The sequence below is a fragment of the Oncorhynchus mykiss genome, chromosome 9, assembly GCF_013265735.2.
Source record: "Oncorhynchus mykiss isolate Arlee chromosome 9, USDA_OmykA_1.1, whole genome shotgun sequence".
Taxonomy (NCBI): domain Eukaryota; kingdom Metazoa; phylum Chordata; class Actinopteri; order Salmoniformes; family Salmonidae; genus Oncorhynchus; species Oncorhynchus mykiss.
Window position 1 is genome coordinate 65603009 of NC_048573.1, and position 18265 is coordinate 65621273.

Consider the following 18265-nt stretch of genomic DNA (forward strand, 5'->3'; position numbering starts at 1 on the left):
AGTGTGGCCCTGTGCTTTGGTGTGGTCTACCTGCACTGCTGCTCTGCTATATCCACTGTGACTCAGAGAGCAAACTGGCGATTCCTCTACAGTCACCGAGACCAGGAGGGGGCTTTTACTGTGAAATACGGGAACAGGAAAGCAACCTCTTGAGAAACAGACTTTCTCTCTCTCTCTGTGTGTGTGTGTGTGTGTGTGTCATCAGCAGTGAAAATAATAAAAACAATGAATTTTATTATCAACACAAAATGTAAAGCGATGCCTGATTAGGAAAGTAATGTAGCCTGCAGGCTACAGCCAATACACATTGAATTGATCTTCTGGTTTATAACTATACAGGGCATTCGGAAAGTATTCACACCCCTTGACTTTTTCCACATTTTGTTACGTTACAGTCTTATTCTAAAATGAATGAAATCCTTTCCCCCAAAATCAATCTATACACAATACCCCATAGTGACAAAGAAAAAACAGGTTTTTAGATTTAAAAAAAAATTAAAACCCCAAAAACGTAAATATCACATTTACATAAGTATTCAGACTCAGTACTTTGTTGAAGCACATTGGGCAGCGATTATAGCTTCAATTCTTCTTGGGTATGACGCTACAAGCTTGGCACACCTGTATTTTTGGGAGTTTCTCCCATTCTTCTTTGCAGATCCCCCTCAAGCTCTGTCAGGTTGGATTGGGAGCGTCGCTGCACAGCTATTTTCAGGTCTCTCCAGAGATGTTCAATCGGGTTCAAGTCCCGGCTCTGGCTGAGCCACTCAAGGACATTCAGAGACTTGTCCCAAAGCCACTCCTGCGTTGTCTTGGCTGTGTGCTTAGGGTCATTGTCCTGTTGGAAGGAGGTCCTGAGCGCTCTGGAGCATGTTTTCATCAAGGATTTCTCCATACTTTGCTCCGTTCATCTTTCCCTCGATCCTAACTAGTCTCCCAGTCCCTGCCGCTGAAAAATATCCCCACAGCATGATGCTCCCACCACCATGATTCACCGTAGGGATGGTGCCAGGTTTCCTCCAGACGTGACGCTTGGCATTCAGGCCAAATATTTCAATCTTGTTTCTCATGTTCTGAGAGTTTTTAGGTGCCTAAACTTCAAACGAGCTGTCATGTGCTTTTTACTTACTCGTGGCTTCCGTATGGCCACTCTACCCTAAAGGCCTGATTGGTGGAGTGCTGCAGAGATAGTTGTCCTTCTGGAAGTTTCTCCCATCTCCACAGAGTGACCATCGGGTTCTTGGTCACCTCCCTGACAAATGCCCTTGTCCCCTGATTGCTCAGTTTGGCCGGGCGGACAGCTCTAGGAAGTCTTGGTGGTTCCAAACTTCTTCCATTTAAGAATGATGGAGGCCACTGTGTCCTTGCAGTGGGGACCTTCAATGATGCAGAAATGTTTTGGTACCCTTCCCCAGATCTTGCCTCCACACAATCCTGTCTCAGAGCTCTACGGACAATTCCTTCAATCCCATGGCATGGTTTTTGCCCTGACTGTCAACTGTGCACTGTCAACTGTGGGACCTTATATAGATAGGTGTGTTCCTTTCCAAATCATGTCCAATCAATTTAATTTACCACAGGTGGACTCCAATCAAGTTGTAGAAACATCTCAAGGGTGATCAATGGAAACAGGATGCACCTGAGCTTGTGTAAATAAGGTATTTCAGTTTTTTTATATATATAAATTTGCCAAAATATCTTAAAACCTGTTTTCGCTTTGTCATTATGGTGAATTGTGCGTAGATTGATGAGGAACATGTTTTATTTAATCCATTTTAGAATACGGCTGTAACGTAAAAAATGTGGGAAAAGTCAAGGGGTCCGAATACTTTCCGAATGCACTGTATATATGCAAAGTTTGTAGTTGATTTAGTTACACATATCAACATTCATAAAATCACTTACCTTCCTGCGTTTGAGACGACGTGGGCTGTAGACATGTTAGAATTACAATACACAGAACGGACATCTGCAAACCGTCCATGCCTAGGTCCAAACCAACCCAATAATAATCATGACCAGGAATACAGTAGCGCAGGTCGGTTTAATCCTCAAGAAGTCCTCAACTCGTTCGATACTTTTTTGGGGAAAGGTAAAACTATTTCAACAAATTATAAATTCAAGGTTGATCTTCATAAGACTCGAGACTCAAATCTACAGTTATAGGTCCAAGATTCAGTACCACGATTACTTTACATTTCACTCTAATAAGAAGCCTTTTTAAAGTGGCAGATTGACTTGACGCAGAAACATGATCTTATTATTAGATAAGTGAATATGGGCGGTGAATAAATTCCGATATGGTGCGTCAATTCAGACAGAGTTTGGCAAAAGTGAACACGTATTTTGACGCTCAGCTTTCATCCCTCGCGGTGATACAGACCAGATAGGCACTTGATTGGCCAGATCAGTTGGTTTACCAATCAGTGCTCGTTGCTTGTGAGCGCTCGTGGCTGTTTCATTCTGTGATTACTGTAAAACATTACTATAATATTTGCAAAATAAATAAAAGGTCAAGGATTAGCCTAATCTAATTTATAAATATATGAAAACACTGCAGATGATTTCAATAGGCCCTTTTTAAATACAATAATATCTAGAAAAATGTGTCATTCAATTCTTGTCTTGTGTGTAGCCTAAATGAAAACTCTAATTCTAAAACTCTAATTGGTCAGAATCCTAACATGGAAGCTAATAACAGCATGCTTGATAATCCATGAAAATACATTGTAAGCAAAGGTTAGTAGGCTACTGAAACAATACAATAACATTATTTAGCATCATCCTAAATCTGTTTATTTACATTCCATGTAGACTATTTTGGACTAGCGTTACTTTCAATCAGTAACAGGATTAGGGTCTGAGTGGCTGTACTGTCTCTCCATGCAGTGAAGAGCAGTATTGTCCTCCAGCCCTGTCAACTGGTTAATCAGACCTGCTTTGATGTGTATGGAGCAGCCTGTCACAATGGCATCAGTGTCAAATGGTTAAGTGACTTCTGAACCCAAACCCAGAACGTAGAATCTATGCTTCATTCCAACAGAATGGAACACAGAACACACAACTCAGAACAGAGAAGGGCCAACATAGGGCCAACATAGGGCTAACATTCCATGTCATGTGGAGGGCAGGAATCTGGTTGTGATGAATATGTAACACAGTGTTTTTGTTTCCATTTCCATAATTAAGGACTGGGTAGATAAATTGATGTAAAGATATATTCACACTCTTAGACAAAACATAGTAGGTTGAAAATGTTTTGGAACAGTGGCATTATAGACACTTATAAAGCTCTTTATAACACTTACATAGACACGTAATACAGCATTAATAGATGCGTTTCAACAAGCTTGTAAACATAGTCGCTACCTTGATCAAACAGATATGTTTAAAGTACTGCTTACATCGCCATTTGAATAGTGGGTCCATCTAGTGGCAGCAGGATGTGACCATTTGACATTTCTCTCAGTGTTTATTTATTTACATCAGACAGTGTGCGTACATCCCATAGCTGTGCCTTGATTTTGGGGCGGCAGGTTAGTGGTTAGCTCGTTGGGCCAGTAACAGAAAGGTTGCTACATCGAATCCCCGACCTGACAAGGTAAAATAAAATCTGTCTATCTGCCCGTGAACAAGGCAGTTAACCCACTGTTCCTAGACCAGTTAACCCACTGTTCCTAGACCAGTTAACCCACTGTTCCTAGACCAGTTAACCCACTGTTCCTAGACCAGTTAACCCACTGTTCCTAGACCAGTTAACCCACTGTTCCTAGACCAGTTAACCCACTGTTCCTAGACCAGTTAATCCACTGTTCCTAGACCAGTTAACCCACTGTTCCTAGACCAGTTAACCCACTGTTCCTAGACCAGTTAACCCACTGTTCCTAGACCAGTTAACCCACTGTTCCTAGACCAGTTAACCCACTGTTCCTAGACCAGTTAACCCACTGTTCCTAGACCAGTTAACCCACTGTTCCTAGGCCGTTATTGTAAAATAAGAATTTGTTCTTAACTGACTTGCCTGGTTAAAGAAAAATAAATCCATGTCATATCTTTTACATCCAGCAGGGGGAGACAAAGGCCAGCACTCTGAGTTTCCTATGCATGGAACACAGAGCCTCTGAAGTTCATTAGCTGAACTTCGAGCAAATATTGCACGTTAAGCATGTTATACACATTTAGCCATTCATGTCACATACACAAAATTAATTTTCTAACTGTTATAATGGTGTTGCATCAGAACACAATATTCAGAGTTTTTATCACTGAGTTTATTACAGAATTTTCCTGACTTTTCAACTCCAAGGGTCAACTCTTAACTTTGAATATTTTTAATAGCAGATAGATGTAAGGGAAATGGAAAGAACAGCCTCCTGTTACTGTAAAAAAAAAAAAGTAGAAAGGTGTCAGCCAGTCCTGAATCTGTCATCTGAGGTTCAATCTACAGACTACAGACTATTATTTTAGACAGACTATGAGTGGGATGGCTCCATGACAGACTACTATGATGGTTCCATGACAGACTACTATGATGGCTCCATGACAGACTACTATGATGGCTCCATGACAGACTACTATGATGGCTCCATGACAGACTACTATGATGGCTCCATGACAGACTACTATGATGGCTCCATGACAGACTACTATGATGCCTCCATGAGAGACTACTATGAGTGGGATGGCTCCATGACAGACTACTATGATGGCTCCATGACAGACTACTATGATGGCTCCATGACAGACTACTATGAGTGGGATGGCTCCATGACAGACTACTATGATGGCTCCATGACAGACTACTATGATGGCTCCATGATTGCCCAAGCTTCTGTCGCCAGACCTCGTCAGATTCTTCACCAGAGAATCATCATTATCCCTTGTGGCCCTAGCGTGTCCGCCTTTCTGACTGTCTGTCAGTCCGGGGCCAGGCTGTGTGTGGAGGCAGGTTGATGCTCCAGTCCCCAGTCCTCTGCATGGCCTTCACATCCAGGCTGGTCGCCATTCCCTTCAACAGATTGATGAATTGATTGTGGGGCTGCTGCCAGTGTGTCTGTGCCCTGGGCGAGGGGTGTCCCGGTTACGGAAGAAAATCCCAGCTATGGCACCCGCCCTGGGGCCGCTATTGTGGCTGGCCTGCAGGGGGCCCAGGGGGCCAGGAGCCCAGGGAGCAGCTCTCTCTGACCCACATACTGCTGTCACACCCCTGGAGACACAGCACTGGAGATGGAGGGGAAAGGTTGTGGGGGGCGGATTGGGACGGGGGCTTGGTTAGGGGGCCAGTGCTGGAGCTGGGGGGGAGTGGGCTCGAAACACAGGGCTGTTGCAGGGACCGGACATGGGCTAGTGGTATGAGAGGGCTGGGGTGAATAGGGACCTCTGAACACCCCAAAACTAAAAAAAAGTCCTAACTCGATTTGAAGACGTGGAATCGAAATGTTTCCAAGAAACACAAGTTGAATGTTGCCATTTGTATTGATCTACCAGAGCAGTTAACAGGTAAACTAGTATCACCGGACACATACTCACCAATACATATGTACTCATGACTAGGATCCAATCGTCAATCCATTTTTGAGCATTAACATTAATAACTGAACCTTGTTTCAATGCTTTTTAACACACATTATTAATTGGAATGTTAAGTAATTGCATTGTTAAAGTAATATAACATTAAAAAAAATGACAAAATCTCGCACAGACTCAACTGAGTTAAAGGATGGAAATGAAGTGATATATTTAGCAACAACTGTGGTCCCACACACAAACCATCATCAGGGTGCAAGGGGTTTCAACACTAGTGATACTGTATAAGGCCACAAAAACAATTGTCGCACCAAACCAAACTCAATGTAGGAAATGTAATACACAAGCTGTGATGTTATATTCATACATCTAAACAAATCAGTCCATAAACGAATGCTGATATCTACAATTGAACATATCAACCACAATGAGTACTTTCAGGTAAATGTCACATATATTCTTACAGGTGTACAGTACCAGTCAAAGGTTTGGACACACCCACTCATTCAACGGTTTTTCTTTCTTTTTACTATTTTCTACATTGTAGGACATGAGTGAAGACATTAAAAAACTATGGTTACATGTAGTAACCAAAAAAGTGTTAAACAAATCAAAATATATTTTATATTTGAGAGTCTTCAAAGTAGCCAGCCTTTGCCTTGATGACAGCTTTGCACACTCTTGGCATTCTCTCAACCAGCTACATGAGGTAGTCACCTGGAATGCATTTCAATTAACAGGCGTACCTTGTTAAAAGTTCATTTGTGGAATTTATTTAATTCTTAATGCGTTTCAGCCAATCAGTTGTGTTGTGACAAGGTAGGGGTGGTATACAGAATATAGCCCTATTTGGTAAAATACCAAGTTCATATTATGGCAAGAACAGTTCAAATAAGCAAAGAGAAACTACAGTCCACCATTACTTTAAGACATGAAGGTCAGTCAATGAAACTGGCTCTCTCATGAGGACCGTTACAGGAAAGGAGACCCCGAGTTATCTCTGCTGCAGAGGATACGTTCATTAGAGTTACCAGCCTCAGATTGCAGCCCAAATAAATGCTCCACAGAGTTCAAATAACAGACACATCTCAACATCAATTGTTCAGAGGAGACTGTGTGAATCAGGCCTTCATGGTTGAATTGCTGTAAATAAACCACTACTAAAGGACACCAATAAGAAGAAGAGACTTGCTTGGGCCAAGAAACATTGAGCAATGGACATTAGACCGGTGGAAATATGTTCTTTGGTCTGATGAGTCCAAATTTGAGATTTTTGGTTCCAACCGCCATGTCTTTGTGAGACGCAGAGTAGGTGAACGAATGATCTCTGCATGTGTGGTTCCCACCGTGAAGCATGGAGGAGGAGGTGTGATGGTGCTTTGCTGGTGACACTGTCAGTCAATTATTTAGAAATCAAGGCACACTTTACCAACATGGCTACCACAGCATTCTGCAGCGATACGCCATCCCATCTGGTTTGCGCTTAGTGGAACTATAATTTATTTTTCAACAGGACAATTAGTTAAAACACACCTCCAGGCAGTGTAAGGGCTATTTGAACAAGAAGGAGAGTGATTGAGTGCTGCATCAGATGACCTGGCCTCCACAATCACCCGACCTCAACCCAATTGAGATGGTTTGGGATGAGTTGGACCGCAAAGTGAAGGCAAAGAAGCCAACAAGTGCTCAGCATATGTGGGAACTCCTTCAAGACTGTTGGAAAAGCATTCCAGGTGAAGCTGGTTGAAAGAATGCCAAGAGTGTGCAAAGCTGTCATCAGGGCAAAGGGTGGCTACTTTGAAGAATCTATAATCTAAAATATATTTAGATTTCTTAAATAGTTTTTTTGGTTACTACATGATTCCATAAGTGTTATTTCATAGTTTTGATGTCTCACTATTATTCTACAATGTAGAACATAGTAAAAATAATATCCTAATGCAAGAGGGCATAATCTTTTAAATGCAAGAGGGCATAATGTATTATTCCAGCCAATGTGCAATTTAGATTTTGGCCACTAGGTGGCAGCAGTGTATGTGCAAAGTTTTAGACTGATCCAATAAACCATTGCATTTCTGTTAAAAATGTTGTATTTCCCATGTCCTGGGAAATGTTCTTGTTACTTACAACCTCATGCTAATCGCATTAGCCTACATTAGCTCAACCGTCCTCTTGGATGGTTTAAGAATTAAATCAATTCCACAAATGAACTTTTAACAAGGTACGCCTGTTAATTGAAAGGCATTCCAGGTGACTACCTCATGAAGCTGGTTGATAGAATGCCAAGAGAGTGCAAAGCTGTCATCAAGACAAAGGGTGGCTACTTTGAAGAATCTAAATATGTTTAACACTCTTTTGCTTACTACATGATGCCATGTGTTCTTTCATAGTTTTGATGTCTAAACTATTATTCTACAATGTAGAAAATAGTAAAAATAAAGAAAAACCTTTGAATGAGTAGGTGTGTCCAAACTTTTGATACTGTATGTTTGTACTTGTTAAGCAAAACATTGACATAGAAAAAAGCATGCTTTTGCATATTGGACGTGTTTTACACAAACCTATGTCACTGTTCATTAATATCTACCACTACTGCATTGCTCCAACCAGCAGTAGCAATTTTAGTGTAAAAAGAGAATAGTGTCAGAAGACTGGCTAAATATATAACATTAGACAGATTTCATTTCCAAGAGATCGTTTACTGTATGGCCATGCATAATACTGTGTTCCAAACCAAACTAACATTGCCATTGTCCATTCTGAAATAAATAATAAATAAATAAATGGTGTTGCTAAATACTTTTTCAATGTTATTATTAAGGTTAATGTATTGACATTGATGGCCCGCAGCTGGACAGCGCTAACCATTTGTAATAGTTGACAACAGGCTGAAAATGTCCTCAAGGAATGGGGATATGGATCCTCAAGCAATAGGGATATTCTCTCTAAGTCCCCTTCCTACACACCAATCACATTTCACTCCCACCATGTCAGGATTTTTCACTTAATGGATCAAATAAAACCAACTACCACTTTTTGATTCAAGAGCTGACACTAAGGTTTCTCCTCACTCTCCTCTGATTGGTCCACTCACTTCTTGTTCTTCAGCTGATTGGCCAGCCAGTCGAGGCCCTCGTACAGGCCGTCTCCGCTGGTGGCGCAGGTGGCCTGGATGTACCAGTTACGGTGACGTAGGGAGTGGAGACCCAGCTTGTCTGTGATCTCTGCTGCGTTCATGGCATTGGGCAGGTCCTACACAGGACGTGAGGTAAAGATGGAAGGATACGAGTGGAGAAAAGCACATGGGAGCGTAGGATAGGTGTAAGGAAAGTATAGGTAAACAGAAGGACAGGTAGCGAGGAAAAGCACATGAGAGAGTAGGATAGGTGTAAGGAAAGCATAGGTAAACAGAAGGACAGGTAGCGAGGAAAAGCACATGATTTAGACACAGGTAACAGATACAAATACATGGTGAGTGAGGCTATTTTAATATAATAAAATAAAATAGAATAAGCACTTTATTGTCCCTACCTGTTTGTTAGCGAAGATAAGAAGCACGGCGTCTCGTAGCTCATCCTCAGCCAGCATCCTCATCAGCTCCTCTCGAGCCTCATTCACCCGCTCACGATCATTACTGTCCACCACGAAGATCAGACCTGGAACCGCAACAGACCTGACTTCAACACACAACATACCCTCAAGGTAGCAACCAGGAATCGGAACAAGCCTGTCAACACACTACAGACCCTATGAGGACCAAGGTTTACTGTCTGACATCCCCCTCTATCAGAATGAACAGGTTAAAGGTAGTCAGCGAAATGACGTTGCCACCTGCAGCACCACAGATATAGAGATGAGTGAGATACAAGGCTTGGCTCTCACACAGTCACACACAGTATCTGTGCAGCTGCATGGGTTCATATCAGGCCTTTACAATGTGGTAGCCACGGGACCAAAACAGAGGAGAAGTTGAGCCTCGCGCTGTACCCACCATGCTGTTCACTTCCTGCATCTATGTAATGTCGCTGACTCTACCTTTAATGTTCCAAGGGCTGTGAAAGAGGGGTTTTGTACACATACTGTATCATAGGTACAATATATAATAGAAAAACAAATAATATATAATAGCCAAAATCATAATACCAATCTGGTAAAATGCTTGGAATTTGGCTTGAAAAACGTGCTTATTTGAGGCCGTTAATGCAGTATGCAAATGTCTATAACCAGAGTGTGAGTCAGCCCAATACATCATTGTGTTGGATGTGTCATAGGTCTGGAGTGCCAGTCTTTGTCCCAGCGTGGGCCTATAGCCCTCAAATTCAAATCTCAAAGCCAGTTCCATTGCTTTTCTTTTTTTCATTCTTCCCCTATAATTTGTGACTGATTTAGACACCAGGTGTGTGCAATACATGATCAGGTTGAACAGAAACCTAGCAGTGTTGCAGACCTCATAGAGCTCTCCTGCTCAGCTTACACGTCACAAGAATGTGTTAGCCTGCTGAGCTAAAGCTTATTAGCTCCCACTATACTTACCCTGTGTGTTCTGGAAGTAGTGTCTCCACAGCGGCCGGATCTTGTCCTGGCCACCCACGTCCCACACTGTGAAACTGATGTTCTTATACTCAACCGTCTCCACGTTAAACCCTGAGCAGGGGAAGGAGCGTGTGTGTTATAAATGCCATATAAACAGCTGTAGGTATGTTATAAACCCTGAGCAGGGGAAGGAGCGTGTGTGTTATAAATGCCATATAAACAGCTGTAGGTATGTTATAAACCCTGAGCAGGGGAAGGAGCGTGTGTGTTATAAATGCCATATAAACAGCTGTAGGTATGTTATAAACCCTGAGCAGGGGAAGGAGCGTGTGTGTTATAAATGCCATATAAACAGCTGTAGGTATGTTATAAACCCTGAGCAGGGGAAGGAGCGTGTGTGTTATAAATGCCATATAAACAGCTGTAGGTATGTTATAAACCCTGAGCAGGGGAAGGAGCGTGTGTGTTATAAATGCCATATAAACAGCTGTAGGTATGTTATAAACCCTGAGCAGGGGAAGGAGCGTGTGTGTTATAAATGCCATATAAACAGCTGTAGGTATGTTATAAACCCTGAGCAGGGGAAGGAGTGTGTGTGTTATAAATGCCATATAAACAGCTGTAGGTATGTTATAAACACTGAGCAGGGGAAGGAGTGTGTGTGTTATAAATGCCATATAAACAGCTGTAGGTATGTTATAAACCCTGAGCAGGGGAAGGAGCGTGTGTGTTATAAATGCCATATAAACAGCTGTAGGTATGTTATAAACCCTGAGCAGGGGAAGGAGCATGTGTGTTATAAATGCCATATAAACAGCTGTAGGTATGTTATAAACCCTGAGCAGGGGAAGGAGTGTGTGTGTTATAAATGCCATATAAACAGCTGTAGGTATGTTATTAACACCTTATAAAGAGCTGTGTGTGTGTTATAAACACCTTATAAACAGTTGTAGGTATGTTATTAACACCTTACAAAGAGCTGTGTGTGTGTTATAAACACCTTATAAACAGTTGTAGGTATGTTATTAACACCTTACAAAGAGCTGTGTGTGTGTTATAAACACCTTATAAACAGTTGTAGATGTGTAATGATTAAAGGCCAATGCAGTCAAAATTCAGTTTGTCCTGTATTTTGTATCACAGCTGATGAAACTAACACTGTAAAGGGGTGTGTTTTTTTGAAACAGTGTTATTTCCTGATAGTTGCTGGTTGAAAATGCAATCTACACAGGAGCTTCTAATCAGCAGGTTCTCATAGGCGGGAGTTACAGCTTTCCATGGTGACATCACCATGCGGTAAATTGGTTGATAGACCAATAACAAAGCGAGTTAGGAACTCAGTTGGGGTCTCAACTTACTGTTGAGAGTTAGAACAGTAGAATACACAAGGTGCAAGTTTTAAATTTGGTTGTGCATCAACAATTTTTCTCTTGTTATGTCAGACACTGACTGTGTGTGATTTATGACCATTAAGACAGGAGCTACTAAGTCCTTTTGTCCTTTTTTCTCCTCCTGCACATACTGTTGTTGTTGTTGTTTTACTGTTACAAACTGTCTTTCTATTTGTGCAAATTAAAACTAAACAAAGACAGCTAGCAATTTTTAGATTAGTAAAATATTTTAGCCAGCGATCTAAACTTGTAGTAATCATGTCCGAATACTGACCAGTCACACAGGGCATTGCCCAGGGGCCCTGACCTCCATGGGACCCCCATTGATTTTGTTAGTGACTCTCACTTAGATATCATTAACATGGCATTAGTCATGGCAAAATGGGAAGAATGGCAGGAAATTAGCTTTAAAACTGAAAACATTATCTCCACACCATGGCAAAAGGCATGCATTTGGTTATACTTCTTCTTTTTTTTTTGAATTTTAGCCCAATTTTTCCCCAATTTCATAGTATCTAATTGTTGTAGTAGCTACTATCTTGTCTCATTGCTACAACTCCCGTACGGGCTCGGGAGAGACGAAGGCTGAATGTCATGCGTCCTCCGATACACAACCCAACCAGCCGTACTGCTTCTTAACACAGCGCGCATCCAACCTGGAAGTCAGCCGCACCAATGTGTCGGAGGCTACACCGTGCACCTGGCAACCTTGGCTAGCGCGCACTGTGCCCTGCCTGCCACAGGAGTCGCTGGTGCGCGATGAGACAAGGAGATCCCTACCGACCAATCCCTCCCTAACCCGGACGACGCTAGGCCAATTGTGCGTCGCCCCACGGACCTCCCGGTCGCAGCCGGTTACGACAGAGCCTGGGCGCAAACCCAGGGACTCTGATGGCACAGCTGGCGCTGCAGTACAGCGCCCTTAACCACTGCGCCACCCGGGAGGCCTGGTTATACATCTTAAAAAATGATCTCTGCCTCATAGCAAAATGTGTGGAACTGCAGAAAACTTGCTTTAAAACGGCATCATACTTTTTGGAGGGAAGGAACTCAGTCTCAACTTAGTGTTGAAAGTTAGAATATTAGAAGACACAATGTGCAAGTTTGAAATGTGGTTGTGCATTAGCATTTTTTCTCTTGATATGTCAGTCACTGACTGTCAATCAATTAGCCATGTCGGCTAATAATTTTTGTCTAGCCAGCTATCTAAACTAGTAAATCATGGCCAAATACCAACCAGGCACGCAGGACACATGCCCAGGGGCCCTGATCTCCAGGGGGCCCCATTGATTTTGTTAGTCACTCTCACTCAGATATCATGGCATAAGTCATGGCAAATTTGGTAGAATTGCAGGAAATTTGCCCTAAACTGAAATTAGTTGTAAAACCAGATCTCGCTTAGGGTCCCCAAAAGGCTAGAGCTGGCTCTGAGAGTTCCAAACCTCATTGCCAATAACAGCTAGTTTTCAGTTTTCCCCTCTCCACTCAAACCACTCCCAGACAGTCGTAGCAAGATTATTTCTTAAGAAATAGTATTTTTTTTAAAAATCTATTACAGTAAGTTACTTAATTGTTACATCAAATCAAATCAAATGTTTTTTGTCGTGTGACGAATACAACAGGTGTAGAACGTACCATGAATTGCTTACTTATACGAACTTAACCAACAATGCAGTTCAAGAAAGAGTTAAGAAAATATTTACAAAATAAACTAAAGTAGAAAATAAAAAGTAACACAATAAAATAACGAGGCTATATACAGGGGGTACCGGTACAGAGTCAATGTGGAGGCTATATACAGGGGGTACCGGTGCAGAGTCAATGTGGAGGCTATATACAGGGGGTACCGGTACAGAGTCAATGTGGAGGCTATATACAGGGGGTACAGGTACAGAGTCAATGTGGAGGCTATATACAGGGGGTACCGGTGCAGAGTCAATGTGGAGGCTATATACAGGGGGTACCGGTGCAGAGTCAATGTGGAGGCTATATACAGGGGGTACCGGTACAGAGTCAATGTGGAGGCTATATACAGGGGGTACCGGTGCAGAGTCAATGTGGAGGCTATATACAGGGGGTACCGGTACAGAGTCAATGTGGAGGCTATATACAGGGGGTACCGGTACAGAGTCAATGTGGAGGCTATATACAGGGGGTACCGGTGCAGAGTCAATGTGGAGGCTATATACAGGGGGTACCGGTGCAGAGTCAATGTGGAGGCTATATACAGGGGGTACCGGTGCAGAGTCAATGTGGAGGCTATATACAGGGGGTACCGGTACAGAGTCAATGTGGAGGCTATATACAGGGGGTACCGGTGCAGAGTCAATGTGGAGGCTATATACAGGGGGTACCGGTACAGAGTCAATGTGGAGGCTATATACAGGGGGTACCGGTGCAGAGTCAATGTGGAGGCTATATACAGGGGGTACCGGTGCAGAGTCAATGTGGAGGCTATATACAGGATGTATCGGTACAGAGTCAATGTGGAGGCTATATACAGGGGGTACCGGTGCAGAGTCAATGTGGAGGCTATATACAGGGGGTACCGGTGCAGAGTCAATGTGGAGGCTATATACAGGATGTATCGGTACAGAGTCAATGTGGAGGCTATATACAGGGGGTACCGGTACAGAGTCAATGTGGAGGCTATATACAGGGGGTACCGGTGCAGAGTCAATGTGGAGGCTATATACAGGGGGTACCGGTGCAGAGTCAATGTGGAGTCTATATACAGGGGGTACCGGTGCAGAGTCAATGTGGAGGCTATATACAGGGGGTACCGGTGCAGAGTCAATGTGGAGGCTATATACAGGGGGTACCGGTACAGAGTCAATGTGGAGGCTATATACAGGGGGTACCGGTGCAGAGTCAATGTGGAGGCTATATACAGGGGGTACCGGTGCAGAGTCAATGTGGAGGCTATATACAGGGGGTACCGGTGCAGAGTCAATGTGGAGGCTATATACAGGGGGTACCGGTACAGAGTCAATGTGGAGGCTATATACAGGGGGTACCGGTGCAGAGTCAATGTGGAGGCTATATACAGGGGGTACCGGTGCAGAGTCAATGTGGAGGCTATATACAGGGGGTACCGGTGCAGAGTCAATGTGGAGGCTATATACAGGGGGTACCGGTGCAGAGTCAATGTGGAGGCTATATACAGGGGGTACCGGTGCAGAGTCAATGTGGAGGCTATATACAGGGGGTACCGGTGCAGAGTCAATGTGGAGGCTATATACAGGGGGTACCGGTGCAGAGTCAATGTGGAGACTATATACAGGGGGTACCGGTACAGAGTCAATGTGGAGGCTATATACAGGGGGTACCGGTGCAGAGTCAATGTGGAGGCTATATACAGGGGGTACCGGTGCAGAGTCAATGTGGAGGCTATATACAGGGGGTACCGGTGCAGAGTCAATGTGGAGTCTATATACAGGGGGTACCGGTGCAGAGTCAATGTGGAGGCTATATACAGGGGGTACCGGTGCAGAGTCAATGTGGAGACTATATACAGGGGGTACCGGTACAGAGTCAATGTGGAGGCTATATACAGGGGGTACCGGTACAGAGTCAATGTGGAGGCTATATACAGGGGGTACCGGTGCAGAGTCAATGTGGAGGCTATATACAGGGGGTACCGGTGCAGAGTCAATGTGGAGACTATATACAGGGGGCTACCAGTACAGAGTCAATGTGGAGGCTATATACAGGGGGTACCGGTGCAGAGTCAATGTGGAGGCTATATACAGGGGGTACCGGTGCAGAGTCAATGTGGAGGCTATATACAGGGGGTACCGGTGCAGAGTCAATGTGGAGGCTATATACAGGGGGTACCGGTGCAGAGTCAATGTGGAGGCTATATACAGGGGATACCGGTGCAGAGTCAATGCGTAATTTGTACACATACCCAGAAATTAGTTGATATTGATATAAAAATGTCTGCATTGGGCCTTCAAGGATAAGTAACATTTCTACATGACAACACATTTGACTTTTCTCTCATCCTTTATAGCCAATGACCTTCATTGTGAGACTTTCCATACCGATAGTGGGGATGGTGGTGACAATCTCTCCCAGCTTCAGTTTGTATAGGATGGTGGTCTTCCCTGCAGCGTCCAGCCCCACCATCAGGATCCTCATCTCTTTCTTCCCTAACAGGCTCTTCAGCAGGTTGCCAAAGATGTTCCCCATGGTAACTGACTGGCTGGTGGTTGGCTGGCTGGTTGACTGGCTGGTGACTGGCTGGCTGGTCAGACCTCAACTCACTGCTACAGAGCTGATGGGCAAAGAAGCTGGATGTTAGGGCCCAGAGTCTTTCCTGATCTTGTAACTTAACCAAGGAAAAATCGTCTCTAGTTGCATGCCACTATTGGGAGAATTATTCGTAGGGCTCAGTTTTTCCTGACCTGACCAGGCAAAAGTCTGGAGGCCCGGCCAAGTCACAAGGTCAGGAAAAAACTGTTACACCCTGGAATAAGCTAATTCAACCATAGCCTAAATGGCAAGTCAGCGGCTGAACAAACAGTGAGTTTGTACATTTACTGAGTCAGAACCACAGAGAGGACACACAGTAGCCCTTCAACCACTACTCAGCCCATTAACACCTCATAACGGCTCCAAACCACCTCGGAGGAAAAGCAATAAAGTCTACTTCACACCTCTACAGGCAGGCTGAGGAAGCCGACCTGTCTAAAGGCCAGTCAGCTGGCCTGGTGAGAAGAGCTGCCACGTTGTAGGCTCACACTACCTACCGCAATCCTTTGTTGAGCTGGGGTTATGTGGTTTATAGTAGTTATAATCTATACATTGAAATATATTATTTCATCCCTACAGTAGGCTGTAGTCCTAAAGCATGTTGTTCTAAGGTGACACACAGCAGGTGAATTCTAACATTAGTCTTCTGTTCTGAGTCAAACATATTTAAATAGCCTAGGTAAAAAATACATGGATGAATGTGTTCATAAATAGATCTTTCAATCACTGCATCACAGTGGCGGCATATGATACTATAAAACACATCTGTCGTTGCGCAAGAGCACTCGCAGTGATGGCAGCACCCTCCGCTAAATGCGCCAGGGTCTGTGGAGTGGAACACCCTGTATCTTTGAAGCACACTGCGCACCACAAAAAAATGCAGGTTCAATCGAATAATAATCTGGTAGATATCACATGTAGACAGTCACACTGTAAACATCAGAAATGCGATGGTTATTTCATCCATAGGCATATTATGATTCTCACCTTCTCCAGTCACGACACGACGCAATGCTTAGGTGGCCTGAATGGACGACGTTAATTCACTAGAATCACTACCAACACATAGTTGTTTCATTTCTGTAATGACATGACACGATTCTTGTATTTCAACAGTTTTACGTTATCCATAATTTTCTAAATGTCCATCTCATCCCCACCTACCTCTTTTAGCCGTACCAGCTGGATTCGGGCAGTGGCGTTTGACTCTCGCGAGAAGACGCCAAGAATGGCAGAGGTCTCGCGATGATGAGAGAACCAAGTACACTTCATCACTTCATGGGCCGATCACGCGCTCCCTTCACTGTCAATAAATCTTGACAGGAGGCTGGGGGTCAATTTTTTGTTGTTGTTGTTGAAAATGTACTATTAGTTTTTTATTGGGAGTTTGTAATTCAATGATTGCTCTTGATTTAGCCTTCTGAGTTGAAACTGAGAACATCAACTCTAGTCAGGGCATGAGATGGTGCAGTGTTCGTGTGGTTTGCATGCCCTGTGATTAAAACCCTGCTTTAGTATTTAATTAATCAAGACTACGAGTTGCCCTGCTACTGTACATGTAATGCAATTAATGCTTGTCAGACGTTTTGTGTGTGTGTGTTAGAGATCAGAGACAAAATAAAGTTTTTGTTGTATTATAAGATATTAGAGCGTAAATACATTTGACTAAAGGCAAACATAAGAATTATTCACCTGAGAAACACCTTAATAAATAAGTGAGGAACCGCTAAAACGATGCCAAAGCCAAAGGATACTTCTTGGCAGAGATGTTGTGTGCCAGAGACAATGAGCTGAGAAGAGAAAGCATTTAGCTACACTGAATCACTCTCACAAGAGGGGGCCATTTTGATTTAGTTCAATTTTGCTGAATCGACATGGATCAAACAAATACATCACTGGTGATTTTTCATGAAGACCAGACCAAACATATTAAATAGCAATACCATCGCAAGCCTTTGTCTTTCTCAAAAACTCTCTTTGAAGCCTTTACCAGATGCTCTTATCCAAAGAGACCTACAGGAGCAATTAGGGTTAAGTGCCTAGACAGCTCTGGGATTCAAACCAGCAACCTTTAATTTATTGGCCCAACACCCTTAACCACTAGGCTATCTGCCGCCCATAAGTTGAATGGCTTTATGTGGGTTTTAATGTTTTATACAGGCATCTGATGAACTTCTTTCACTGTATTTTCTCTGTTTTAAATATGATTTAAAAAACCCAAAGTCTTTCAAAATTCTTGATTTGATGTCCTAGGCCTACTCAGTGTCTGTGAATATACAGTAAAGGCCCTTTCATAATATGCAAAAGGAGTGAGTTCTTTACGTGCTGATTTACCAGTAGTGTGTTTCTCTCTACAGTATGTCTGCCTGCCAGGGGCTCTGGGCATGATAGATGTGTTTATCAATTCAGCGGTTGAGGCGGAAGGAAAAAGAGTGAAGCAGATGTTTGCAGCTGCACACCAGACTACAGGGTGGAGTGGAAGCAGGGTGGAGTGGATGCAGGGGGAGTGTGCCGTAGCCTGTGTTTGTGAGTGTTGGGAGCACGGAGGAGGTTATAGG

The 18265-nt window shown here is 43.3% G+C and overlaps 2 protein-coding genes across 4 annotated transcripts in view; both read right to left on the reverse strand.

Annotated features, from left to right (window-relative positions):
• Nucleotides 1-2335, reverse strand: part of LOC110532688 (receptor tyrosine-protein kinase erbB-3) — a 45720-nt gene extending 43385 nt beyond the window's left edge. For both annotated transcript variants that reach the window (XR_005053322.1, XM_036988712.1), the window contains exon 1: nucleotides 1906-2335. Coding sequence is in view for 1 of the 2 variants with exons in the window: in XM_036988712.1 (XP_036844607.1) it covers nucleotides 1906-1984 (79 nt within the window). In the remaining variant the exon portion in view is untranslated. The remainder of the gene's footprint in view (nucleotides 1-1905) is intronic.
• Nucleotides 2336-8204: 5869 nt separating this feature from the next.
• On the reverse strand, nucleotides 8205-16951 carry LOC110532689 (ADP-ribosylation factor 3). 2 transcript variants are annotated; one of them, XM_021616782.2, is made up of 6 exons: nucleotides 16872-16900; nucleotides 16695-16787; nucleotides 15497-15729; nucleotides 10060-10170; nucleotides 9058-9182; nucleotides 8205-8778 (listed from the first exon to the last, which is right to left on the reverse strand). In XM_021616782.2, the coding sequence occupies exons 3-6, from the start codon at nucleotides 15642-15644 to the stop codon at nucleotides 8617-8619; spliced, it is 546 nt and encodes a 181-aa protein (XP_021472457.1). In that variant the 5' UTR covers nucleotides 15645-15729; nucleotides 16695-16787; nucleotides 16872-16900; the 3' UTR covers nucleotides 8205-8616. The 2 variants fall into 2 exon arrangements, with proteins under 2 accessions (XP_021472457.1, XP_021472458.1); XM_021616783.2 differs by lacking the exon at nucleotides 16695-16787 and having other exon boundaries at nucleotides 16872-16951.
• Nucleotides 16952-18265: the final 1314 nt, after the last annotated feature.

Bases quoted from the DNA above. Each gene is read 5' to 3' on its own strand.
- LOC110532689 (XM_021616783.2), bottom strand. From the start codon at position 15,644: ATGGGGAACATCTTTGGCAACCTGCTGAAGAGCCTGTTAGGGAAGAAA. The intron at 10,171-15,496 runs GTATGGAAAGTC...TCCCCTGCTCAG, and splicing joins CACCACCATCCCCACTATCG to GGTTTAACGTGGAGACGGTT. The intron at 9,183-10,059 runs GTAAGTATAGTG...TTGCGGTTCCAG, and splicing joins CTACTTCCAGAACACACAGG to GTCTGATCTTCGTGGTGGAC.